This window comes from Papaver somniferum, chromosome 9 (genome assembly GCF_003573695.1).
Source record: "Papaver somniferum cultivar HN1 chromosome 9, ASM357369v1, whole genome shotgun sequence".
Lineage (NCBI taxonomy): Eukaryota > Viridiplantae > Streptophyta > Magnoliopsida > Ranunculales > Papaveraceae > Papaver > Papaver somniferum.
The window spans coordinates 84264543-84287604 of record NC_039366.1 but is presented as its reverse complement, the minus strand read 5'-3'; the positions used below and the strand labels follow the sequence as shown (position 1 = coordinate 84287604).

The following is a 23062-nucleotide window of genomic DNA, read 5'->3' as shown; positions in this document are numbered from 1 at the left end:
CCATATAAAAAACCTAAAAAACCAGAGTTCATTCCCAGAAATGAACTCCATATAATCACCTAAAAAAACAGAGTTCATTCCAGAAATGAACTCCGTATAATCACCTAAAAAAACAGAGTTCATTCCAGAAATGAACTCCATATAAAAACCTAGAAAAACAGAGTTCATTCTTTACATGAACACACACAAAAAAATCCATAAAAATCAGAGTTCATTCGTAGAAATGAACTGCAGTAGCATCATCTTCGTTGTCTTCAAACAACAACAACAACAGATCCATCGTCGTCATCGTTTTCTTCTTCTTCATCATCAACAACAACATCAAATTCAAGATCTTCAGCACGAGCAACAAACATCAATAAATCAAGATCTATCATCTTCATCGTCAACTTCAACATAAATCTATCGTCGTCTTCATCATCTTCATCGTTTTCATCATCATCTTCAAAAGAAAACAGAGTTCATTTCAAGAATGAACTTCATCAAATTCATTATCTTCAATAATAGCAGCAGCAGCGATGATGAAAAACATAAATCTATCTTCATCAAGAAAAAACATCAAAATCTTCATCACAAACCAGAGTTCATTCCTGAAATGAACTCCGTCATCTTCATTTTTTTTGTAGATCCGAAACTTACCCAAGCATGTGAGATGATAAAGGTTCATCATCATCATAAATATCAGCAGAATCTTCAACCTCACCGTCTTCATCATCGAAACAGAAGCAAAACATCAAAAAAAAAAAAAACGCAAAACTTCATCGTATTCATCATCATCATCGTTCATCTTCTTCATCACTAGCAGAGAAAAAAATAGAGAGAAGAGAGAATCGTTCATCATCATCTTCATCTTCTTCATCACTAGCAGGAAGAAAATAAAAAAGAAAAAGAGAGAGAAATTTTAGATCTTAAAATATAGGAGAGAGAAAGTAAATCTCAGAATGATTTTTTTTTCTCTTACTTTTTGACTATATATATGGTCATTATCCAAAAAGATATTTCTGCCACTACAAGATGACATTTATATCATCCATGACATCATCCTAGGACCAAACTATAATTTTTAGTACCAAACTATAATTTATATTACCAAATAAGACCAAACAGACAATTGACTAGGTCAATTGGACTAGACTCTCTCTAATATATTATTTGTAGGACCAATTGGTATTTCCTACGATAAAAATGTGCCAAGAATCTCCCTCCCCTCCTCCTCCGTAAAAACCCCGCGTGCCTGAAGCGAGTACTTTACCCAATTTTGTTTTAGTGACGTCTCCCCAAATCCAAATCTTCATTTAAAAAAAAGAAAAAAACTGCTACAAGAAAAACTCTATATCCTCTCCTCAGTAACCGCATTAAGCTGAGTATTTTTTTTTTGCTGATGAATAATTGGGGTCAGAAACAAGTTGTCTGTTCTGAAAATGAAGAACTCGTGTTATTTCTCAAGAAGAAGAGGCAAGAAATGGTGCAAACAGAAGGAATTTCTGAAAGATTAGATTCCACTCTTTGTAAAGCTTATTCAAATGTTTGCAGCACAAAAACTCGTATCAAAACCCTAAAGGAGTTCTCTCAGATTAAGTACATTATGAGTGTTTACATATGACTTAAATTTCTTTATTCTTGTATTGTTGGGAATAATCGGGTTGTGTCGGTATCAGGGGCGTAGGAAAATGGATTCTGAAGATTAGTCAAGAGTTTTTCGAGATGGATTCGGGAACTTCTGAACCTGAAGAGCGTTTGCAACAAGGTCTTTTCAATTACTTCGTTTTTAATTTAGAATTGCTATAGTAATTTGAAGTTCATGTGCTGGTTAAAATGAGGTTGTGGTTTGTTTGTGATGATGATACTGTAGGAAAGAAAACTAAAGGGAATAGGCGTTATTTACCGCAAAAGAATTCTGTTGCCTATGCATTATTGGTTACCCTTTATAGGTAGGTATTAAGTTCTTTTTGTTTGATCGGATTTTGTTATTTTGAGTTGTTTATGTCTTTGTAAATTCTTGTAAGCATGAATTTGTTTTGTTATGTGTCAGAGGAACTTTAGAGGGAGTTAAATCTATGCGGAAACAACAACTTATTGATGCAGCTGAGGCTAGTGGTCTTTCGCGGGTGCCAATTATGTATGTATGTAGCAGATTACTAGTGTTTATCTGGTTGCTGTTTGAATTAAATGTGATTGAAGATATTTGACGTTGGATCCGAGTTACTTCTTTTATAGGCCGGAGAAGGGAAGAGGCATACCTACACAAATTGGAAGTTCGGGTAGGGAGTGGTACAGTGGATGGAGCTGCATGAAGACATTGTTAACAAAAGGATTAGTTTTCAAGTCCAGTTGTCCAGCAAAGTACGTATGAGTTCTTACTTTCGCATTTATCTTTCATCCCCCAGTGATTGCATTTTCAAATCATGTCAGAAATAATTATTGCACTCTGTTGCTGCATCTGATTTTCAAAGTATATCCCCCTCACTTACACCCTGGTTCTTGAATTTATAAATCTAGCACGCCTGTGTATTGATAGTTTTTATTTATAATTCCACATCTCTTTTCTAGAATCTAAGAAACTTGGAATTATCTTGCAGAATTTGGTACTGAATTGAATTTCCTAATCATCGAATTTTGAATAATCGTTAGAGAATTCACAGAGAAGTTTTCTTTTTAAAACGATTTTTCGTATTTAAAGTTGGAGCAATTCATAGAAGAGCAAACTTTTGGTAGGAATGTAAAGCTCCAGAAAAGGAACATATAAAAAGTTTTAGCTTCAAATGCATTGTAGTTTAGGTTTTATAGAACAATTGCATGAGAATAACCATGTCAACGGATCCCTCCCCAGCTTTTAATCTCAACCAAGTTCAAATAAGATGTTTTGAATTTTTATTTCAATAAGTTTGGGACATAAGAGAAGGTTTTGAAAAATAAAACAATTATGCCGTAGAAGCAAAATATATATAAGAAACCATCAGTCATTAGCTTTCAGAAATGGGTTTAGAAATCGATAGTCCTGCCCTAGACAACCTTTGTCTTTAGGAATTTAATTTTGATCCCCATGGACGACACATTACTATTTGTTGGGGGATCTTAAATGGAGTTTGTGCGGGACAATATAGAGTTTGATTGTTTGATTTTGGAGCCTTGTTTAGTATACTGATGAGCAGTGAAATTATTATGTTGCATATTGCCATATGGCTTCTCTTCTATTTGTGAGTTTTAAAGAGTTGATATTTTGACAAATACGGGGAAACAAATAAGGATGATATATACCTCCTTTATATATACATATATATATATATTGTATAAATCCATTGAATACAAGTCCTTATTAAGCATAACTTACCCAGATTGCAGTTCTTGCTTGCTTCTTAAGGAAATGAAGGTTCCTGTCAAAGAATGTGTTTTCTAACTAACAGGGGGTGGGCATACGCGCAATGACTTTCAGGGATGTTAAAAGGAATCAAATATCTCTTGATCAATTTGCTTTTCGCTTCAAATTAAAATTAAAATATATAACACCGGGACTATTCAAGAGTATATTATTAATTAGGAAGCTTTAGGCTAAAGATGTCAAATGAGATTTTCTTTTGAAGTCTCTGTTTTCTGAAAAAAGTGCTTATTAATCATGCGATAAAGTCGCTGTTTATCTGATTTTTGCTAATGAAGCATTCTGTACCGCTGTTGGCTTTCCCTTTTGTCCAGGTACGCATTAACCCAGGAAGGTGTAAAAGTTGCTCTTGAATGCCTATCTAGGTGCGGTTTAGTTGATTGCAATGATTTGGGCACATCTAGGAAAGATTCTAGTAAATCTTTTTTGAATGAATCTGTGCTCAAGTCTGATGAAGAAGTTATAGTGCTATCTAATGATTCGAATACTCAAGAGAAATCAATTGTCGTTCCAGTCGATGTTGTTGAGAAGGTAATTATCCTAAAATAGTTCACCCAAGTAGGAGTTGAGTGCTGATTTGCTGTCTCTGCTGGGTCTTCAATCCTTATTAAGCATAGATGTTCTGTTTCGGTTTTATGTATTCCACACTGAGTGGTTAAGCTGTACAAGCTTGACCATCATCCATATGTGCTTGTAAAGGGTAGTGATAAGATGTGCACTTATTTCTCTACGGCTCATTGTTGACTAATTTCTCCCTAATAATACTATTTTGTTACAGTTGAATGGTATGCATGCAAATACGAATGCTATAAGGATGCCGCCCCTGAAATTCGGGGAGAGATTCAAGGATGTTTATAATGTAATCTTGATATTGGATGACCGAGAGCAGTTCGCGAAAACTAACAAGCTGTCAGTTTTTTGAATCTTCTCCCTGTGATTTAATATATACTGTTAGCAACGTTGTTTATTCTGCATACTTCGTTGGTTGCCTTTTTAAGTGTATACGAGTTAAACCTTCCTATGTGTTTTTATCATGAATCTTTTTCTTTATCTGTGATTGCAGGGCTAGGTCGAAAAAGATTATTGAGAATATAGGCTCTGAGTTTCAAATTCGTGTAGAGGTGAGTCATGATGCACTTTAAAACCCCTTAGGTTTGACTGACAGTTCCTTTTCTAGGGTTCACATTTGCAAACCTTTTATCCATTTGAGATTCCTTAAGTTTCTTATGGGATTGCGTACTTGCTTTAATAGCTAGATGAAAAGTAGAGAGTGTTTACATTATATGATAGATTGCATATGGGACAGAGTGCATGTGACATATGAGATAAGATAAGTAAAGTATTTGCTGGTTGCTGGTTCTCTTATAAGTTTATGGGAAGTGTATTATGATGTGTTTTGGGGACCCGTTTCTTGATACTTACGTTTATTCTTTGTTGAACGTTGAATGGCTGGCTGGACACTTAGTATCCACTCAATGGTAGTGTGGCTTAGTGAGTCGTGACTGATGATGGTTTCATGTATGATATTACCTCAGGTTCGACACTTACCTATTGGTGATGCAATATGGATTGCTCGGGATAAGCACCTAAACTACGAATTTGTCCTGGACTGTATTGTTGAGCGGAAGGAAGTTGATGATTTTTGCATGTCAATCAGGGACAGCCGGTACAAAGATCAGAAACTGAGGCTCCTGGTATTGATCCTAATTCAAACGAAGGATACTTTTCTTTTTATGTTGAGGCAGTGTTTTAGTTTTGCCTGGATGGTTGTAGTTTATGTTGGAAAATGTCCCCAGTTCTAGAAGAAGTATCTTGGTCTGCCTAGGGTTTTCTTAAAAACCAGAGACATGCTTACTAAAAGAAAAAGATAGATGATGCGGTTCAGAGTACTTTATTCACCAGGACAAGTAGTTTACGTCTTCATGTTATTGGCTGAGTTAGTTAGTTCAGGTTCATGATTGATATGTCAATCTTTATTCAGGATTATGCAATCTTCAAATTAAGCCTCTTCAAGTTTTAACAAAAATTGCACTTACATGTTAATTTAACAGTGGGGTTAGAGTATTAAAAGATGTTAGATTGAGTTTTTGCCGGTGTCAGTTTGGCTTAACAAATGAAGAATTAGGGACCATACTGTAAATTATCATAATACGAGATAGGTGTTATGGAAACAATGTCAACACGCCTTTCTGTTGCTATGTTTCTCTGAGTGAATTCTTTATTATTTACGTCTATGTAACTTAAACAACGTCTGTTATTAATAGCATATAGCATACTACTGTGTAGCTATTATGGTATAGCTTTTTTATCTCTGTTCTTTGCAGTAGCATTTTATTTTTATATTTTGACATGTAAAATCTGTGTATAGGGATGTGGCTTTAAAAAGCTTATATATCTGGTGGAAGGCGATCCGAATTTTTCCGAAGCAGCCGAGGCCATCAAGACTGCGTAAGTTCAATTGAATTCTTATACGCTTTACAGGCTTACAGCTATCATCTCGTGGTCCCTAATAAATCCAGCACAGAATATGCACAAGTGTGTCCACCTAATATTGTTACTTAAGGAAGGTAGCAACCACAACCTAAAGATGCACAAGTGCGTGCACCTATTCTTATACGCTTCACTGGATTTTTTTTGAGGGTTTGCTGAAGGTACCAAACCCAACTCATAGAAGTGTGTATACTGCACTTGTGCTTCTTGAAGGTTTTTGGGTTTTGAGAGGTTGATTAGCTCAATCAGGTAATGACGCCTTGGATTGTGGTTTAACAACCATAGAAAGAACTCTTGGATTCATCAAGTAGCTATATATTAACTTAATTTACAGGTGGATTTATACTGATTGAGTTTGTTATCTGCACTCGTCAGTACTCATATTTATGAGCAATGAATCATTTGATATAATTACATACTGATAGAAAAACTAATTCAGTTGTATGGATTACCAACTTGCCATGACTGACTTGCCAATATTCTGTTACATTTTTGTGGTTTCTAATTTTTTTTATAAGTGAAACCTCTCATTGCTTGCAGTTGTTTCACAACTGAAATTCAGGAAGGATTTGATGTTCAAAGGACGACTGGCTTGCTTGATACCCTAAGGAAGTATGGTTATCTTACACAAGCAATAACCCGTTATTACAGGGAAAAGGTGTGCAATGACACGGTTAAACTCAGTGGTACCTGCCCTTCATTTGATGAGTTCCTCAAGAAGTGTGAAGATCTAGAAAAAGTAACAGTCAGTGACGTATTTGTCATCCAACTCATGCAGGTATGGCACGCACAGCTGACACTATAACATGACACTGTGGACAAATTGCAAGAAAAATTCCCATGTGAAGCAGGAGCATCCTTCCCTTGCTGAGTGTAACCAATTGACTTGACACCTGGGTTTGAAATGAAGGGATGAATTCTCTCTTTCCCATCGGTCATGGCTTTTGGATGGTCCAATCACCCTTCACTAAGTGGTGACGGAGCAAGAGGTCTGGAGTGCGAGATTTCTAAGCAGACAGTATGATGCAAGAGCATCCTTTTCTTGCTGTCAGGAATTTGATTGACTGATCCCTGGGCCATCAAATGAAAAGATTGATTTATCCATCCCAATCAGTCGTGGCTTTTGGGAGAGATTATCCAACTCCCTTCACTACTAGGCGCTCAGCTTTTAACTTCCTCTGGGATTCATTACTTCACTAACATATTTGCATGTGATTGTTTTATCAGTCATGTCTATCTGGTCCTAGTAGTTTTATACTGCTGATAATGACTTCTGTCAGTGCCTTGGTGTTTAGTCTTGTTAAACATCCGGAGGATCTTAGTCTTCATCCTTGGCTGATGCAGGTCCCTCAGGTTACGGAAGAGATTGCTCTTGCTGTTATTGATTTGTATCCAACAGCAAAATCACTTGCCGAAGCGTACTATTTTCTTGTGAGTGCTCATCTTATTTTGCATCTCGATCTGCAGAATTGACCAGCAATAGGAGGATAAGACTATTGTGTACTTCACTGCCGCATGTTTGGTTCAAGAAATGAAAATTATTATAAAATCATAATTTGTCTTCTTTTATTGGAGAGTCCAAAATTGAAACTTAATAAGGGGTTTGAATGATTTTTATTTATCTTATTTTGTAATGTAACCGTAGCAACTATCTTTCTAACTTGTCTTTCGTATATTATTGTTCAAGGAGGGTAATGTTCAGGCCCAAGAGGAGATGCTGAAGCGGCAGAGTAACAACCTGATCAGCTGGTCTGCTAGCAGGGGCATATTTCAACTAATATGGGGTGATTGAATAAATAATGTTGAATTATTCGCTATGTCTCTTAACTAAGGAACAAGGATGTGCAAAGTATGGGATTTACAGAAACACGGGGCTGTTCAGATATTCTGCAGCCTGTACAATGTATATATAGTTGAAAGACGAAAACTTTAATTTACCCCATAACTAAATAATTAGTTAAGTGAAGATTAGTTGGTTAATGGTTGTTAGTATAAGTTTTAAGATCTTTGATTAGAAAGTAAAAGGGAAGTTTTAAGGAAAAACAGGTTGGGTGAAAATGAGTAATGCTAGTGAACAAAGAGATGTTGAATCTTCGGGTCATCAAGGATAAGGGTTTATGTTAAATAAGTTAATGATAACGATTGATAATCACAACATTTTGTTGATGGAACACCTGTAAGTCAAGAGGTTTAGGTGAAGAACCAATCTAGGAAAGTAAACAAGCACATACACGTACTTCAAATACTCGGGTATAGGTATTAATTAATTGAAATTTGTATCTTTTACTTTTTTGAATTCACCATTTTTACATCTGGAAATTTTACTATCAGCATGGCTAAAGCATGAATGCCATGCCGGTACCGAACCATTCGGCATGACTTTCATACTTTCACTATACAGACAAAGACTATCCCCTAAATATAAATGTTTAGTCGGCATTGTATATATAAAAACAATCATGCCGACACTTAAGTTACTTTTCACCTACCACAAAATATTCTTGTAAATATATTGTCGGCATGGACTTCTACTAAGTCATCAATGCCACCGGTTGTCATAAAATAAACAGAAGGATAGGTACTCCAAAAGTATAATGCGGCATTAAAAGCTATTTATCGAGCATGTCGGCACTATCTCTACCGGCATTGTAAGCTGGTCAACCTACTACACAGACACATATTTCAACTTGGCCAGAAATTTAAGTTGTTTTTTTTAACTTAGTTTTCGTAGATGTCGACATTGCTGGGTTTTTATCGAGCATGCCGGCAATTTATCACCAGCGTGGTTTGTTTATGACCGACAATACCGACAGTGTTATATAGGCATAGATGTCTTTGCTTTATCTACGCCGGCTTGTAATGCATTTAAACTAACTTTTCTTTGCTTCGTTTCTTAGATTGTACTATACGATGAGCCAACACCTGCAAAACCGTTAGGTCCAGATACATCAGAGTACTATACAAATGATTCAGTAAGTTACCAAACAATTAACTAAATTTGTGTTATTATTTATTTTGAACTTTACATTGGGATTGCATATAATCTCTTGTGCTTGTCCTTATGTTGGCATTAACAAGTAAAGACGAGGCAATTAAATGGGTTGTGGACACGGGTTTTAGGAATAAGTGTATGCTAGTGAGGAACACTCAAGATTCGCCGACTCGATTTGAGATGGTTTGCGAGAGAGGTGTGTCATACGCCAAAAACAGCCACAAGAGAAAGGATTATGTGTATCCAAAGAAGACTAATAGGGTATACAAGACTAATACGAGGAAGGATGGATGCCCCTTTAGGCATGTATTCAATTTGAGAGGAAATGAATGGAAATGTAAAGTGTGGTTCAGTCGCCATAACCCTCCGAATCCGGACACTGTTATTGGCCATTCCATAGTTGCAAAGCTAAAACCTCATGAGCTCGAGGAAGTAAAGAGATTGACCAAAACACGCACCACACCAAGTCAAATGCTCCTCCAAGGCAAAGGATGAGATGAAAGTTTCTTCATTAAGCACAATTTATAGTGCACAAGCAACTATTAAAAGGCTAGAATAAGAAGGTAGTCGGTTATGCAAGACTTTTCTAAAGTTATCCACCTTAAACATCTCTCGTGTAATGGACAGTCAGGATCGTCTATTTTAGGACTCGTATCATCAAGCTTTGCTTGTTACCCTATGCAAATAATGATTTCTTTTCCAAATGCTCCAAATTTAAACTCCATTTTTGCATATTTCATCTTTCAAATTTGATAAATGATGTCATGATCCTCAAAAATAAATAAATAAAAATAATAATAATTTATAGTCGATTTCCTCTTTAGACGTCCTCTTACAATGGCGATTGTGGTCGTTTTGACAGCTCAGACAATATTTCTAAACAACATTTTCTTTCAAAATGCCGAATTGTCGAAATACACTTATCCATTTATATTGTAACATTTATTAGACATTGTTCAGTTAAGTAGTCCCATAAAAGTAAGGTGATAACAATTGCTTTGTATAACTGAGAGATTTTTTTCGAGGAAAAAAAAATTCATGTTTACAAATCCTCGCATTTTTAGGGGCCACTCGAAAGGATTTAGGGGCCAACAATAAAACAAAAAAGGTCACCCAAAAGGAAAATGTAGCCAGCCCTTATCTCGCGTAATTCGTAATGGCGAAATTGCCCTTATATATTCGGAGGATATGATAACATTGTTATCCTCCGATTGCAATCGGAAGCCAAAATATTTCCCATACTTCCGATTGTAGTCGGTGCAGTATTAGAATGATTTGTGTTTCATTTTTTCCATTTCTTTTTCATTTTTGAGTTGTTAGAGTTATAGAGAAGAAGGTGAAGGAAAAAAAGAGAAAACCCATTTTATCACTACAAAAATGGATGGATATGAAGAAGAAGGTGAGAATCATGACGAAGAACAAAATGTTGAGGGTTCACGACCGTTTAGAGAAGACGATTTGGGGTATATGTTGAATGATCCAAACTTTTGTGGAGAGGAAAACATAGACGACCCTTTCATGGAAGAAAATGGAGAATCGCCCGATATTGAAGCTAACGATGCATGTAAAACACAGGTATTGTGTTAAGAAACTCAAATACTCGATTTGCATACGTTTGTGTGCTTTTGTAAACAAGAAAAACCGATTATTGCATGCATTGAATGCGATGAACTACCCAGATTCGGTAGATAATTTGTAGAATAAACCTACGAATATAACACACTGAGTACCAAATATGTATATTCGGTAGTTCCAAGATACTAGTTTACTGCCGAAGATGAGAAAAAACCCCAAACTGGTTTTCCAAAAATATCTACATTCGGTAGTTATGTAGAGTTAAGGGAGGTTGATGAATCTATTAAGCAAAAGAACACCGGTAGGCCGAACACCGAAGTGTCGAGGACCATCCAAAGAAAAGAGTTGAAGGAGTATTTGTCTAATAAAAGAATATTGTCTAGGCACGAGCGTTCGGAAGCCGAATTTGAAGATGAGCCGGAACCTAAGAAAAGAGGTCGTCCAAGAAATGATCAAAGTGGACCAACCACCCGACAAGTAAGTCAACCCAATGTTGTTGAAGAAGTTGTTGATCAAATGAACGCCTCGCAACAAACCCAACCAATGGAAATTCTTACTATAAAAGAGGACAAAGGTACTCTTCGTTGCCTTAGAGATCTTAATGGAAGACCAAATCGATCCACATATACAATATACAAAGAGTATTTGGAACAACTGCCTCCACTTATCATTCCATTTGTTTTGTCGACCGACGAGGTTGATGGGGATGGAAATTGTGGGTTTCACGTTTCTACGGAACAAATGGGTTACTTTAGAGAGGCGGATATCGAAGATGTCACCCAATGCCAATATTTAAGAAATAAGATGGCGGTACAACTAGTGAAGGACAAGGGTTTTTATATGGAGATGATGAGGCGAGGAGATAGATACGACAAAGAACAAGAGTTCAAAGACTTAGTTGCGCGTGTGAAGTGTCGAAAGGGATTGAAGACAATCGGATCCAAGTATTGGTTGACAATGCCTAAATTTGGATATCTCCTAGCGGACTTTTTGAATTGCGTGGTACATTTCTTTGTTCCTCCTATGTATGGACTTAGCATGACGTTTGCACCCACAAGAACGTCTTGCGACGAGTCGGTTAAAGGTAGAAGAATCGTAATGGCATTTGTGAATGAAATCTTTCTCCCGAATACTGTCGATGTTCTTGAGAAATGAAGAACACGACTACATTCGGAAGTAAATAAGCATGAATATCGCCCGAATCTGGATAAATAACCGATAACCCTAGAATTTTTTTTTCTCGATTCGACGAATTAAAGTGAAATAAACCCCAAAAATGATAGATTCTTACCTAATTGGGGCCATTTGAAGTTGACGAAGTGTTTGACTATCGGAATCGCCACCACCGACTACATTGCCGGGTACGCGTTCTTATACAGTTGAAATGAGTAGAATTTTTTGATTTGGTTTTTATACAGTTTTACCAGAAGGGCATTTATGTAACTTCAATATCATATAGGATACCCCTTAACTAGAGTCTTTAGCTGGGTATAAATTGATGGCCCCTAAATCTTTTCGGGTGGCCCCTAGAAACGCGAGGTTACAAATGTTCATAGATAATATTCAGCAATTTATTCCACCCATTATTAAATTAGATACCGAATTGTCGAAATACACTTATCCGTTTATAATGTGACATTTATTAGACATTGTTCAATTAAGGAGTCCCAAAAAAGTAAGGCGATAACAATGTAACTGAAGGACTTTTTTCGAGGAAAAAAATTCATGTTTATAAATGTTTATAGATAATATTCTACAATTCATTATATGTATTATTAAATTAGATACCATGTATATCGGAAATGTTATTCTCCTCGCCATACTCCTCCCTGGTCTGCTCCCTATCTGATGTGGCGTGCTGACTTGGACAAAATTATACTGACATTCTGCTCCCTATCTGATGTGACGTGCTGACTTGGACAAAATTCTACTGACATTTCTGTGACGTGTGGCGTTCCTCCCTGACTCAGACTCTCTCCTTTCTCTAATTCTTTCTTTTACTTCATCGTCTTGGATGGTTAATAATGGTGATAAAATTCTCCACCACAACAGAGAATCGACCAAAAATATATATTACAGATGTATTTAAATTCATAGTCTCATTTTTAAACTTCGTGATTTTAATCATCTGCCTACTTTTATGCTCTATGATTCATCTTTCAATCCAATTAGAGATATAAAATTTCAGTCAAAATGGAAGCGTAAAACAAGATCCAACACCAAAATCAAATAATTGATCGAATCCCACATCACCAAATGTTTAGGAAGCAATATTATTAAGAACTAATGAACCAAATTACCAAAATATGATCACATCTTATTAACTATTAAGCCTATCCATGATCTTGATTATCAATTTTCAACATCAAATGTATTTGTATTATACTTGTTATACTGTTGTGTTGTTCAAATCAACTCCAGAACCTTCTCTAACCATATCAGTAAAATAGACCTTCGATTAAAAAAAATATCCTAATGAATATATCAATTTTGATGTTAAGATCTACACTCTTTTTTTCCCCTGAGATAAAGTAGAGTTTTGAGGTTTATGCAGACAAATTAAGATTCTTCAATTTACAATAAGATCAAGATTCTCATCAACCAGATTTTGAATTTCTTCCCTTGGAGAATTTAACCAGTAGCAGATAGGAATATCAGAAGATAAGAGGAAAAAGAATAAGAGAAAGAAAATCTTCACGTGACTTTAGAGTTTTAGTCTAAATTTTTGTTTCTAAATTTTAAGTATGACGTGTTTCACTGCATTTGTTTGGTTCACTGCCACATGTAATGACAACTCATCCGGGAGGAGAGTGGGGAGGAGAAAAGGGAGGAGTACAACTCTGGGAAGTTTTGCAGTTCGTTGTACGATTTAATGGATCAGATAAACTCTTTTCTTCATTTCTTTATGAATAAATAACATGGATTGAGGGTTCTTTGGCTCTTGCACCCACATCATCAGGCAACAATAATAACATAAACTCTCGATTTTCCTTCACTTATCGTCTATACCACCTAGTTTTCCTTCTCAATTTGGCACTAGTTACCACTAGGAGAGTCTCCTCATCCTTCAATAAAACTCATAGATTTTTTCCTCTATCGTCTCCCGTGCCTTTTTTTTTTTGTTATTTTGTCCTCCTCCTCCTCCCCCCTCCTCCTCCTCCTTTCTTTTCTTTTCTTCTGCTCTCCACCTTTCGGGATAACATCCCCTCGCTTAGAACTCCATTCAAAATTTCTTTGCGTGAGAACACTTGGCTAAAACAGGACACTCATAACAAAAATTAATTTTTTTGGTTCAACAGTACCTCTTACTGTTGAAACCTGCTCTGCCTGCAAACACACGCACCAAATCGACAGAGTTCTGCTACAATAAATGCATACTTATGAAAATGTCTAAGATGGCCTATCCAAAAATATAACACTAACACTTTTTGCACAACCTTCGTCACGCTACAAAAATAGATATAGTGAAGCGACATTAGAAAGAGATATGCATACCTTGAAGACTAAGAATTACTGGTTCAAAATCGCAAACTCATCTTTAGAGGTGATTCCTCGAGGGTTTTGCACCACTAATATATCTATAAATACGAGGGTTAATGATTCAAACATGAAAAGGCCGAGGATTTTTTATGTGTATAAAGTAGGATCAAGCCTATGACCTTAAGATCATATTTTGAATACTTACTAGCCAACATTAATAGTTTCTTAGTCATTATGAAAGTCGCAACACACCGATAAGTGTCTACTGATCTCATAAATTTGAAGTTTTTATAAGCATATGCAGAGCATGGAGATATGTATGTGTTCATGGTGGCCGGTAACTAAGAAAGAAAGGTGAAAAGTATGAGCATCACAAACTTAAACCCCTAATGCTAAAATAGAATGTTGACGAACCGAACATCTAACTCTTAGGATACAATGTCAAAACTAATATATGCTCAATTTATAGATGAAAAAAAAACTTTTTTAAAGCCTAAAATTAGAATTTCCAGTGTTAAACATTATGTAATTTGTCGTTTGTAACGTTAAAGTATGACCACACGCGACAAACATGTACGAAAGGTATGGTGCACTGACCGTTGACACATTAAAGTTCATCATTGAAATACATAAATACCGTTGATATTTTGTAAAGATTTAAGAAGTTTTATTTATCAAATCCAATTAAGATATGCAAAAATTAATGCACCTATAAATTCAGAATAAGTTATTTATTGAATCAATTATGTTTAACAAGAATTAATGGATCCTATATAAAAATTCACGCTAAATTTTGGTATACTAATTCATGATAACTAATAAGGGAGGATCAAATGGGTAACATATTCTTTTAATGGTGTTACACGTTCCAACCAGAAACAAGCGCATTCCGAGACACTTGCCTTTATATATGATAATTTAAACAAAACCTCTTAACATACCGTTCAAAAATTATACAAAAACTGTCTCCTAATTTCTCTTCACATGGTTGAGCCCAAATATATCCCTGATAATCCACGGGGTGGAGTTCACCTCATGTAGATGGACGATTTTGTATTGTTACCTTGGGAGGTATGTGTAGCGTTATTGTTGAAATTTCTCAAATGTTATTTAAATTTTAAATTATCAGTTTTCAGCGATTAATCTCAATGGTGGCAAGCGCGCTTTATTTTTATAGACTATACAATAACCAGAAAGAAATTTATATAATCTTTAGTCTCTAGTTCAATATCATTTTCCTCTATCAAAAAAAATAAAAATTATGTCGGAATAGTTAGCCTAAGATTGTTATTTAGTTTTTTTTGTTATAAGATTCTCATTTAATTTTTAGGATTTTATTTTTAAATTTTGAGGGATGTTTATTCCACGATTTCAAAAAGAAATACCATTACTAGCAGGAGATACCTGTAATACCCCAATTCGGCATTTAGGGTTCACCGAATAGGATATAGGTAATAGTTTGTCCCTTCGTAATACCGAGTCCTTTTCAGCACAATTGGCTCCAGAGCTGGCAGAATGCTTTACAGTTAAGTGTGGTCGGGCGGTAGTAATCCAGGGATGGGTGACCTCCAGGGAAGTTGCTATCGTATGACTGTGGCGGTGCCCGTTGAATACCCATACTTCCAGATGACCGTAGTGGCTAAGTGGAGACAATATTGGTGGAGGATCAGTCATTAAAATAACAAACTAGAAATGCAGTAGCCAAAATTATTTTGTTTTATATGGATTGACATCTCCTTACTGGCACTAATACCTACTTTAGCAATTTTACTAAGATCAAGGTTAGTGAATACTTTTATGTCATTGGATACGTTGGTCATTCAGGTAAAAAGTCTAGGTTCAAATGTAAAGTGGTTCTTTAGCATATCACTTGATTTACTTTGACAACTGATAAGCCATGAAAATTAGCTAGACCAAGCCATAAGGATTACTGCAATATGGAATAACCTGAGGTTTAGGTGGAGAATAATAAGCCATGGAATTTTCTTACGCAATATCAAAGTCTTTTAGATAAACACCTGCGATCAAAGGTGGTTAAAGTTGAAACAGTAGATTGGGATCGAAGTGGCCCAGTTAGACGTCCGTTGAATCGTTCAGATAAATCATTGGCATTCTGGTTGAATTTGAAATCCTGAAGTTCATTGGCAGTCTGGTTGAATTTGAGATCCTGAAGTTTATTGGCAATCTGATTGAGATCCGAGTTTAAGGGAAGGAAAATTTAGTATCAAGAAATCACTAAATCCATGATAATATGATCATTGGTTATGATTTGAATGTAAGTCTGTTCGCATAAAAATACTACTTAAAAGTTAAAATCCATGAAAATATGAATATTCGTTCTACTTTGAATTTTAGTCTGTCCTGAAATCCATTAAAAGCCATGAAAACATGGGCTCGATGGCACGAGGCTTTGGTTTTAAACATATTTTTGTATATTGAACAAACTGGACCATCTATTTTATTTGTCTCCTTTAAGGAATCGTGTTATGAAAATTTGTTTGTTACCCATGCGTAGAAGCATTTCCTTTCCAAATGCTCCAAAAATTTAAGCTTCATTTCTTTTTTTTCTTTCTCTCTCTTTTTTGATGGAAAGGTTAGTATTATTAGTCAATAAAATACTAAATATTTGGACTCTCTGATTCAAATGTGTCGACGTATGGTAGAGATTTTTGATTCTCGCCCCATTTTCCATGGAGTCTGATGTTGTATTATGTTTCCAGTTTATATATTGAATCCGTGCCCGAGGGAGTTTTTCTAAAGTCGTCATTGCCTCTTTAATTGTGTTTTCTGTCTTCCACGGGATTTTCCATATTTCCTTTATTGATTATATCCGCTAGTTGTTTGTGATTTGTAACTATGGACACACTAGATATAATCTGTTATCCATTTACCTGCATTAAGTAAAGTTTTTGCTTTTTCCTGTGGCTTCGATGTTGCCATGTCCGAACCTGCCGCTATGTGGATGAAAGATTCTTGGTCCCATGAATAAAGAATAAAAGCATATCCCATGGATATATCTTCTTCTTTGAATGAAGCATCTACAAAATGTATCCAACCTGATTTTATCGTTGAGTAGAATAAATCGGGTATTTTTAGGTTCTGTTGGGAATTTGGAAGTTGCTCACTATGTGGGATAGATTGGAAAAAATTCCTAATCTGATCAACTAAAACTGTCCAGTCTGGGGTTATATTTTCAAAGATTATCGAGCACCCTGTATTTCTATATAAACCAAAGTATGGTTGCAATTTTACTCAAAGTATGCAAATACTCATTAGAGGAAATCCAATCTTTGACATATCTACTGAGAGAATCTGATGAAAATTGGTAATTAACCGAATCCGGAGAGAAGGCAAACCAAATTGTTCTCACAAAAGGACATTGACGAAAGAGGTGTTACTCTATTTCACGTGCTTATGAATTACATATTGGATGCTTCCATGAGATTTCTGATAAATGAGCTGCTAATCTGCTCAAGGTAAGGAAAGTTTTTTATACTAATTTCCACATGAAATTCTGATTCTCAAAATGACCGGCAATTTCCAAATATTTTTACTGGGAATATATGTCCTCTTCTTTTTCCTGTCCTTGATTTACCGAATAATTATAAATATTATTTCACCTAGAACATACCCGAAGGATGATGTTCCATCTATTTTATCTGCACCTTTTATTTTGTGGAGCTATTGCTAAGATTTTCTCCTTAGTTTCCAGGTCGGAGAGAATATCAATCTTAGAATTATCTCACATTCTAACTGGAGATATCAACTCTTGAACCAATTTCGGTATTGGTTCTCCTACTTCTAAAGGCCTAGGTATTATATCTGAGTTGGGTACCCATTTATCTTCCCATGTTTTTGTAGAAGCACCACTTTTTACTTTCCACACAAAGTTATCTTTTATTAGATTAGGCCTTTTTGGATACTGGTCCAAATCCAAGATAAGTTTGAGTATCGAGTTGAATTGAAAGGATTTGAGTTTTGGAAATATTTAGCCTCTAACAGTTTATCCCATAACCGGTCTTTTTCCGTGACGAATCTACTTGTAAATTTTGTTAGAAGGGTTATATTTAATTTTCAATTCCCAATTCTCCTTTAGATCTAGGCTTGCGTATTTTTGACCGATCTTTAATATATCCCCTTTTGCCTTTTGAGTCATCTTTATTCCACCAAAATCCCTTCGAATACGATCAATTTTATATAAAGTGTTTTTGGGGTGGGAAATACATTGCATTTTATAGGTTGGGAAAGAGTGGAGAATTGACTGAATAAGGATAATACGACCTGACCGAGAAAGAAGCTTCGATTTCCAACCTTGCAGGGTAGAGTAAAATTTCTGAAGGAGAGGTTCGAAAATTTTCTTTTCTGTTTTTGTCAAAGAATAAGGGGGTGCCAAGATATCTATTTTTTTTTTTGTCACTAATGAGACTTTTAGATTTTTGCAATTATATTTCCATGTTTCGAATGAATCTGGGAACTAAAATAAATTCCGGATTTCCCCCCATTTGTCCCGTGAATTCCCTAAATTTAGATAGAATGTCATGCAGATTCTTAGGCTCCCCAAAGTCCGCTCTAGTAAATTGGAAGAAATCATCATCGAATAAAATATGAGAAATATTTGGATCCACTTTATTAATTTTAAGCCCCGAATAGCCTTGTTTAGGAGTTTGGACAAAATTTTCATGTTGATGCGCGTCGTTTACACAACAAATTAATCCGCTTCTTTCCACACAATTAACTGGCAATAAAATGGTAAGAAGTTCGTTCCCACGAAAGAGCAGGGAGTTTCTAGTTGTTACAAAGTAACCAAAATGTGGGTCTTTAGGTTTTGAACGAAGTAAGTAATAATAAGTAATGAATTAAAGCAATGAGAAGAAAGACGATTAATGAATCTTTCGCCGTCAATGAAAATAAACTTACTCGTTTATTTTTTTGTTAAATTTCTATTGTCACCAATCGTAGAATAGCAATAAGCTCTGTTATCCCCGGGATTCCCGTTGTTACTGGATACGGAAGCGCTCGACTACCAGATTTTATCCAACTAACTCACCAAGAAATAACGCATTCGTGATGTAAATTAGTCGGATGCTTTACGTGTTGTGAATTAGGTTGATCCTAGCATCAGATGCATCAGCTCGGTTTGTTTACTAGTATCATCTCTATACACAAGCACTTAGCAGAATCCCCCTGTTAGATTTTGCAATGTACTAGTTTTGTAAAGAACTGAATGACAACTATACCTATCACACGACTCAAAACTAGTAAAAGGATAATCAATAGGTTGATACCAATTAAATAACCCGATAATAATTCTTAGATTCTAAAATTAATAGAAACAATCGAAAAGAAAATTAAAATAAATAAACTTGTAGAAATTATTAAGGTTTCATTATTCAGGACTTTGAAATCGTCGATAATCAAAGAAAAGATTAGCTACTCATAGTAGTTAGAGAGAAGAAGAGAATAAGTTGTAGAGAAAATTTAATGTGAAAGTTGTATTTAGGCTCCCCTTTATATATGATTTTGTAACCTCCTCTTGATGTCTATCCAACTAGGAAACCTAGTAACCATCAAGTATTTCCACCTCTTCTTGATCCTTATCCAATTAGGATACTTAACCTCCTCAAAATACACCAAATACTCTAATTTGCACGTTGATAGAAAGCCCAAAACGCATCCCTTTTTTTTTCGCGCAGGCCTAATAAGGCCCAACAGAAACCAAATCCAATTTGGTTTCACTATTTTGCTCATAACTTCTTCGTCCGAACTCAGAATGACCTCGTTCTTTTTGCGTTGCCTTGATATTTAAAATCTCTTCAAGATAGAGTTTTACACTTATTGATTTTAAATATTTTAATTTCTTCTTGGCCCTTCTCCTTTTGTAGAGCCTGACTTTTTTGTCCATTTCATGTAGCAGTGAACTCTTTTTTTAGCTTTAGACACTTGGATAGCTAGAGTACTTCACTTCTTAGCTCCTTTTTAGATGTTTTCATTCTTTTTGGATGATTTACCTAACAAAATACATAAACTAGAAAACAGTCATAATACAAGGTAATATGCAAGAAATGTAGCTAAAACAAGTATGGAATTGACACTCAAAACATGTAAATAAAGTATTTATCACATGCAGATTAATTAGGAATAAATAGGGGGAAAGTCTCCCCTTGGAGAATTCCTCTCGAAGTATTGAATTCGGGTCCCCTGTGAACCTTTTAGAAGAATTGAGAAATAAATAATAGATATGCATCACATTGCATTATTAGATATGCATGCATTATTAAACCCAAATGAAAGTGGAGCTTGTTTTACAAATGGCCACTCTACTATATCAAAAGCTTTAACAAGGTCTAATTTTAGGGCAAGGAAACCTTCTTTTAACTTTTGATATTTTCATCGAATGGAGAAGCTCATGGGTTATAATTATATTATTTGTGATCTTCCTTTCAGGAAGGAAAGCAGATTGATTCAGGGTTGCTATCTTATTTAGAAAAGGTTTAACCTATTTGCAAGAATTTTTGAAATGAGTTTGTAAATTTTATTGCTCAAGCTAATGGGTCGGAAATCACCCGGGGTTTGTGGAGTAGCGATTCTCGGGATAAGAGTTAAAAAAGAATAATTGAACCAATATTTAGAATGCCCGTTATGACAAATCCTGAATTGACCAGATTATATCTGGTCTCATGATATTTTAATTAGCTTTAAATAAACCCGGTTGAAAACCATCTGGGCCAGATGCTCCCTAAGGATTCATGTTAGAAAGGGTATTCCAGGTTTTTTCTTTGAAAAAAATTTCAATGAGTAAAATATTTTATACTTCCAAAATGTAAAGCTCTATTATTCCAGATAAGTCAACATTGTTTTCACTATTCTGGGATGTGCCTATCTGGGAGAAATGGTTGATAAGAAGGGAATTTATTTGATCTCTATCTGATAGCTAAAACTCTGAGGATTCCCGAAGAGAATGAATTGTATTGATTCTTTTCCTATTAGAAGGTTGCTGCATAATATTCAGTATTCTGATCATATTCATGAAGATTTTTTCCCAAAAAAGTTGGTAATAGAAATCATTTCTGATTTTGTACCATGTTCCCAATTCCGACTGAAGATTATTTAGTTTATACAAAATTAGAGGGAAAGTTTCTTGGCTTACGATGATTTTCTATTTTATTATTTAGATTTTTTATGTTTTTATGGACATTACTGAAAACTTCGATGTTCTATTTAGCTAGATCAGAAGAGAGTAGCTGAAGATTCGGTGAGAGGTTTCGTTCCAAATAGTTTATAGAGTGAAGTTTCCAGGACGAAGCTATAATAATGGATAAATTAGTGTGGGATATCCAAGATCTAACGCATCTGAAGGGTTTTCGTAAATTTTTATTTCTGGGTTAGAATCAAAAAGTAATGGGGTATGTTCTGATCATACCCTAGGTAAGTGTCATATCTTCGAGTCTGGAAAGGTCTGGATGCATTAATAGGTGATTAGCTTCTTGTCTATTCTTTAGCAAATGTTAGCTTCACCTTTTCGATTGTTGGACCAGGTAAAAGGCGCACATTCATATTCTGCATCTTGTAAGCCAAGTGAATCAAAAATTTATAGAAATAAAGATTTTCTACTTGAGTTTGACTTGTTTGAACCTTGCTTCTCCGCAGGATCCAACATACAGTTTAAATCCTTGTTTAGTAGACATGGCTTATTAACTTGCCGAGCTAACCAAAGAAATATGAGACCATTTAGAAAATTCTTTCATCAACCTCTATAACACCTATACACAAGTAATCATAATACTATCTCTATCACCAATATTCGCATCGAAATGACACATATTTAAATGTGAGGATACTAATTTTGAAAAGACGAGGGTACCCAAATACACCACAATCTTTTTAATATCAACCTATAAGTCTTTTACCAAGTATGATCGTCTATGGACAGTCGAGACAATACAACAAATTCGGAACACACTTCGTGTGATCGTCTATGGATACGAGATCGAGACAATACAACAAGAAGATCACTTGTGTGATTGACAATGGATTCAAGATTGAGACGATACGACAACAAAATGTTCACTTAATAATAGGTACGATATTAAACCGATACTCTATAGGATCAATATCAAGTGTTATGGAGTTAACATACATGTGTAATTTACTTAATTATACTAACAATTATAATGCGGAAAACAAAGTATATGACACATCAAGATTTTATTAAGGAGGAAACCGCAAATGCAAAAAAAAACCCGGGACCTAGTGCAGTTTTGAATACTCTTAGAATTAAGACGCTATACAAAATCTAATACCAACTTCATATAGTTGAGACCAAGTAGACTACCTCTAGCTACTTAGTTTCCTCAGTATCCCTACTGTTAGAGCATAGCTCGGTCAACCTCGCATGCGTTGCTATCTCAAGCATGTTTGTCAATGTTAGTGATCAAAACTATAAGTCTTGATTTCTAGCCTACATAGCTAAGTCTCGGACTAGGATAGAAAAGTGTAGTTGAGCTCAAGAACTTCATGGAGATTCATCATACAACGACGAAGATCTATACAAGGAACCGTGGAACTTCATCAACAAAAAGGTATGTGGAGACTTGAACTTAACTATCACTTAAAAGTCTATCTCTTCTATCTCCTACTTCTTATGAGAAAAAAGTCGTATGCTACACAGACTAGATCATATACATTTGACATTTCGAGCTGAGCATTCATTGCTTATCTTTTATCTCGAAATTGTGTGTTGGTAAAGCGTTTCGCTTTGATCAAGTTTATCTTCACCTAGTGACGAAAGTCATGAAAAGTTTCAATCACTTTGAGAATTGCTCTGACGTGAATTGGTCTGTGAATAACGGATACATAGCGTCCTCTGAGAATGTCTCAATGATTGAAATGAGAGTTTAGATTACATAACCATGTATTCCTTGAACCGAAGTTTTCGAACTTTGTTGATCAAGAGAAATCGGGAGGATTGTGGAATTGGCTTGCCAAGTCCGCGAACCCAGTCCGGAGACTCAGTCCGCGAACTTTCGGAAGTTCTCGACCGAGAATTTCTGATGGATTTTCCAAAACTCGTTTGTGTGCTATGTCCGTGAACTGGCGGAAGTTCTCTTTCCGAGAATTTCTGTTGAGTTTGGAAAACTCAACCGGTTAAC

General features: G+C 35.4%; 1 protein-coding gene across 1 annotated transcript; it reads left to right on the top strand.

Annotated features, from left to right (window-relative positions):
- Positions 1–1272: 1272 nt before the first annotated feature.
- Positions 1273–7846, top strand: LOC113313261 (crossover junction endonuclease MUS81-like). Its single transcript, XM_026562007.1, has 13 exons — positions 1273–1578; positions 1659–1747; positions 1853–1931; positions 2033–2119; positions 2218–2343; positions 3691–3907; positions 4155–4285; positions 4440–4497; positions 4912–5070; positions 5745–5824; positions 6407–6644; positions 7211–7297; positions 7554–7846. Exons 1-13 carry the CDS (start codon positions 1382–1384, stop codon positions 7656–7658), a joined length of 1653 nt encoding a protein of 550 aa, XP_026417792.1. The 5' UTR covers positions 1273–1381; the 3' UTR covers positions 7659–7846.
- Positions 7847–23062: the final 15216 nt, after the last annotated feature.

What these genes read in the sequence shown, in the direction of transcription:
- LOC113313261 (XM_026562007.1), top strand. Translation starts at nt 1,382, where the DNA reads ATGAATAATTGGGGTCAGAAACAAGTTGTCTGTTCTGAAAATGAAGAA. An exon ending in TTCGCGAAAACTAACAAGCT is followed by an intron (nt 4,286 to 4,439) that starts GTCAGTTTTTTG and finishes CTGTGATTGCAG; the next exon opens with GGCTAGGTCGAAAAAGATTA. An exon ending in CCGAAGCGTACTATTTTCTT is followed by an intron (nt 7,298 to 7,553) that starts GTGAGTGCTCAT and finishes TTATTGTTCAAG; the next exon opens with GAGGGTAATGTTCAGGCCCA.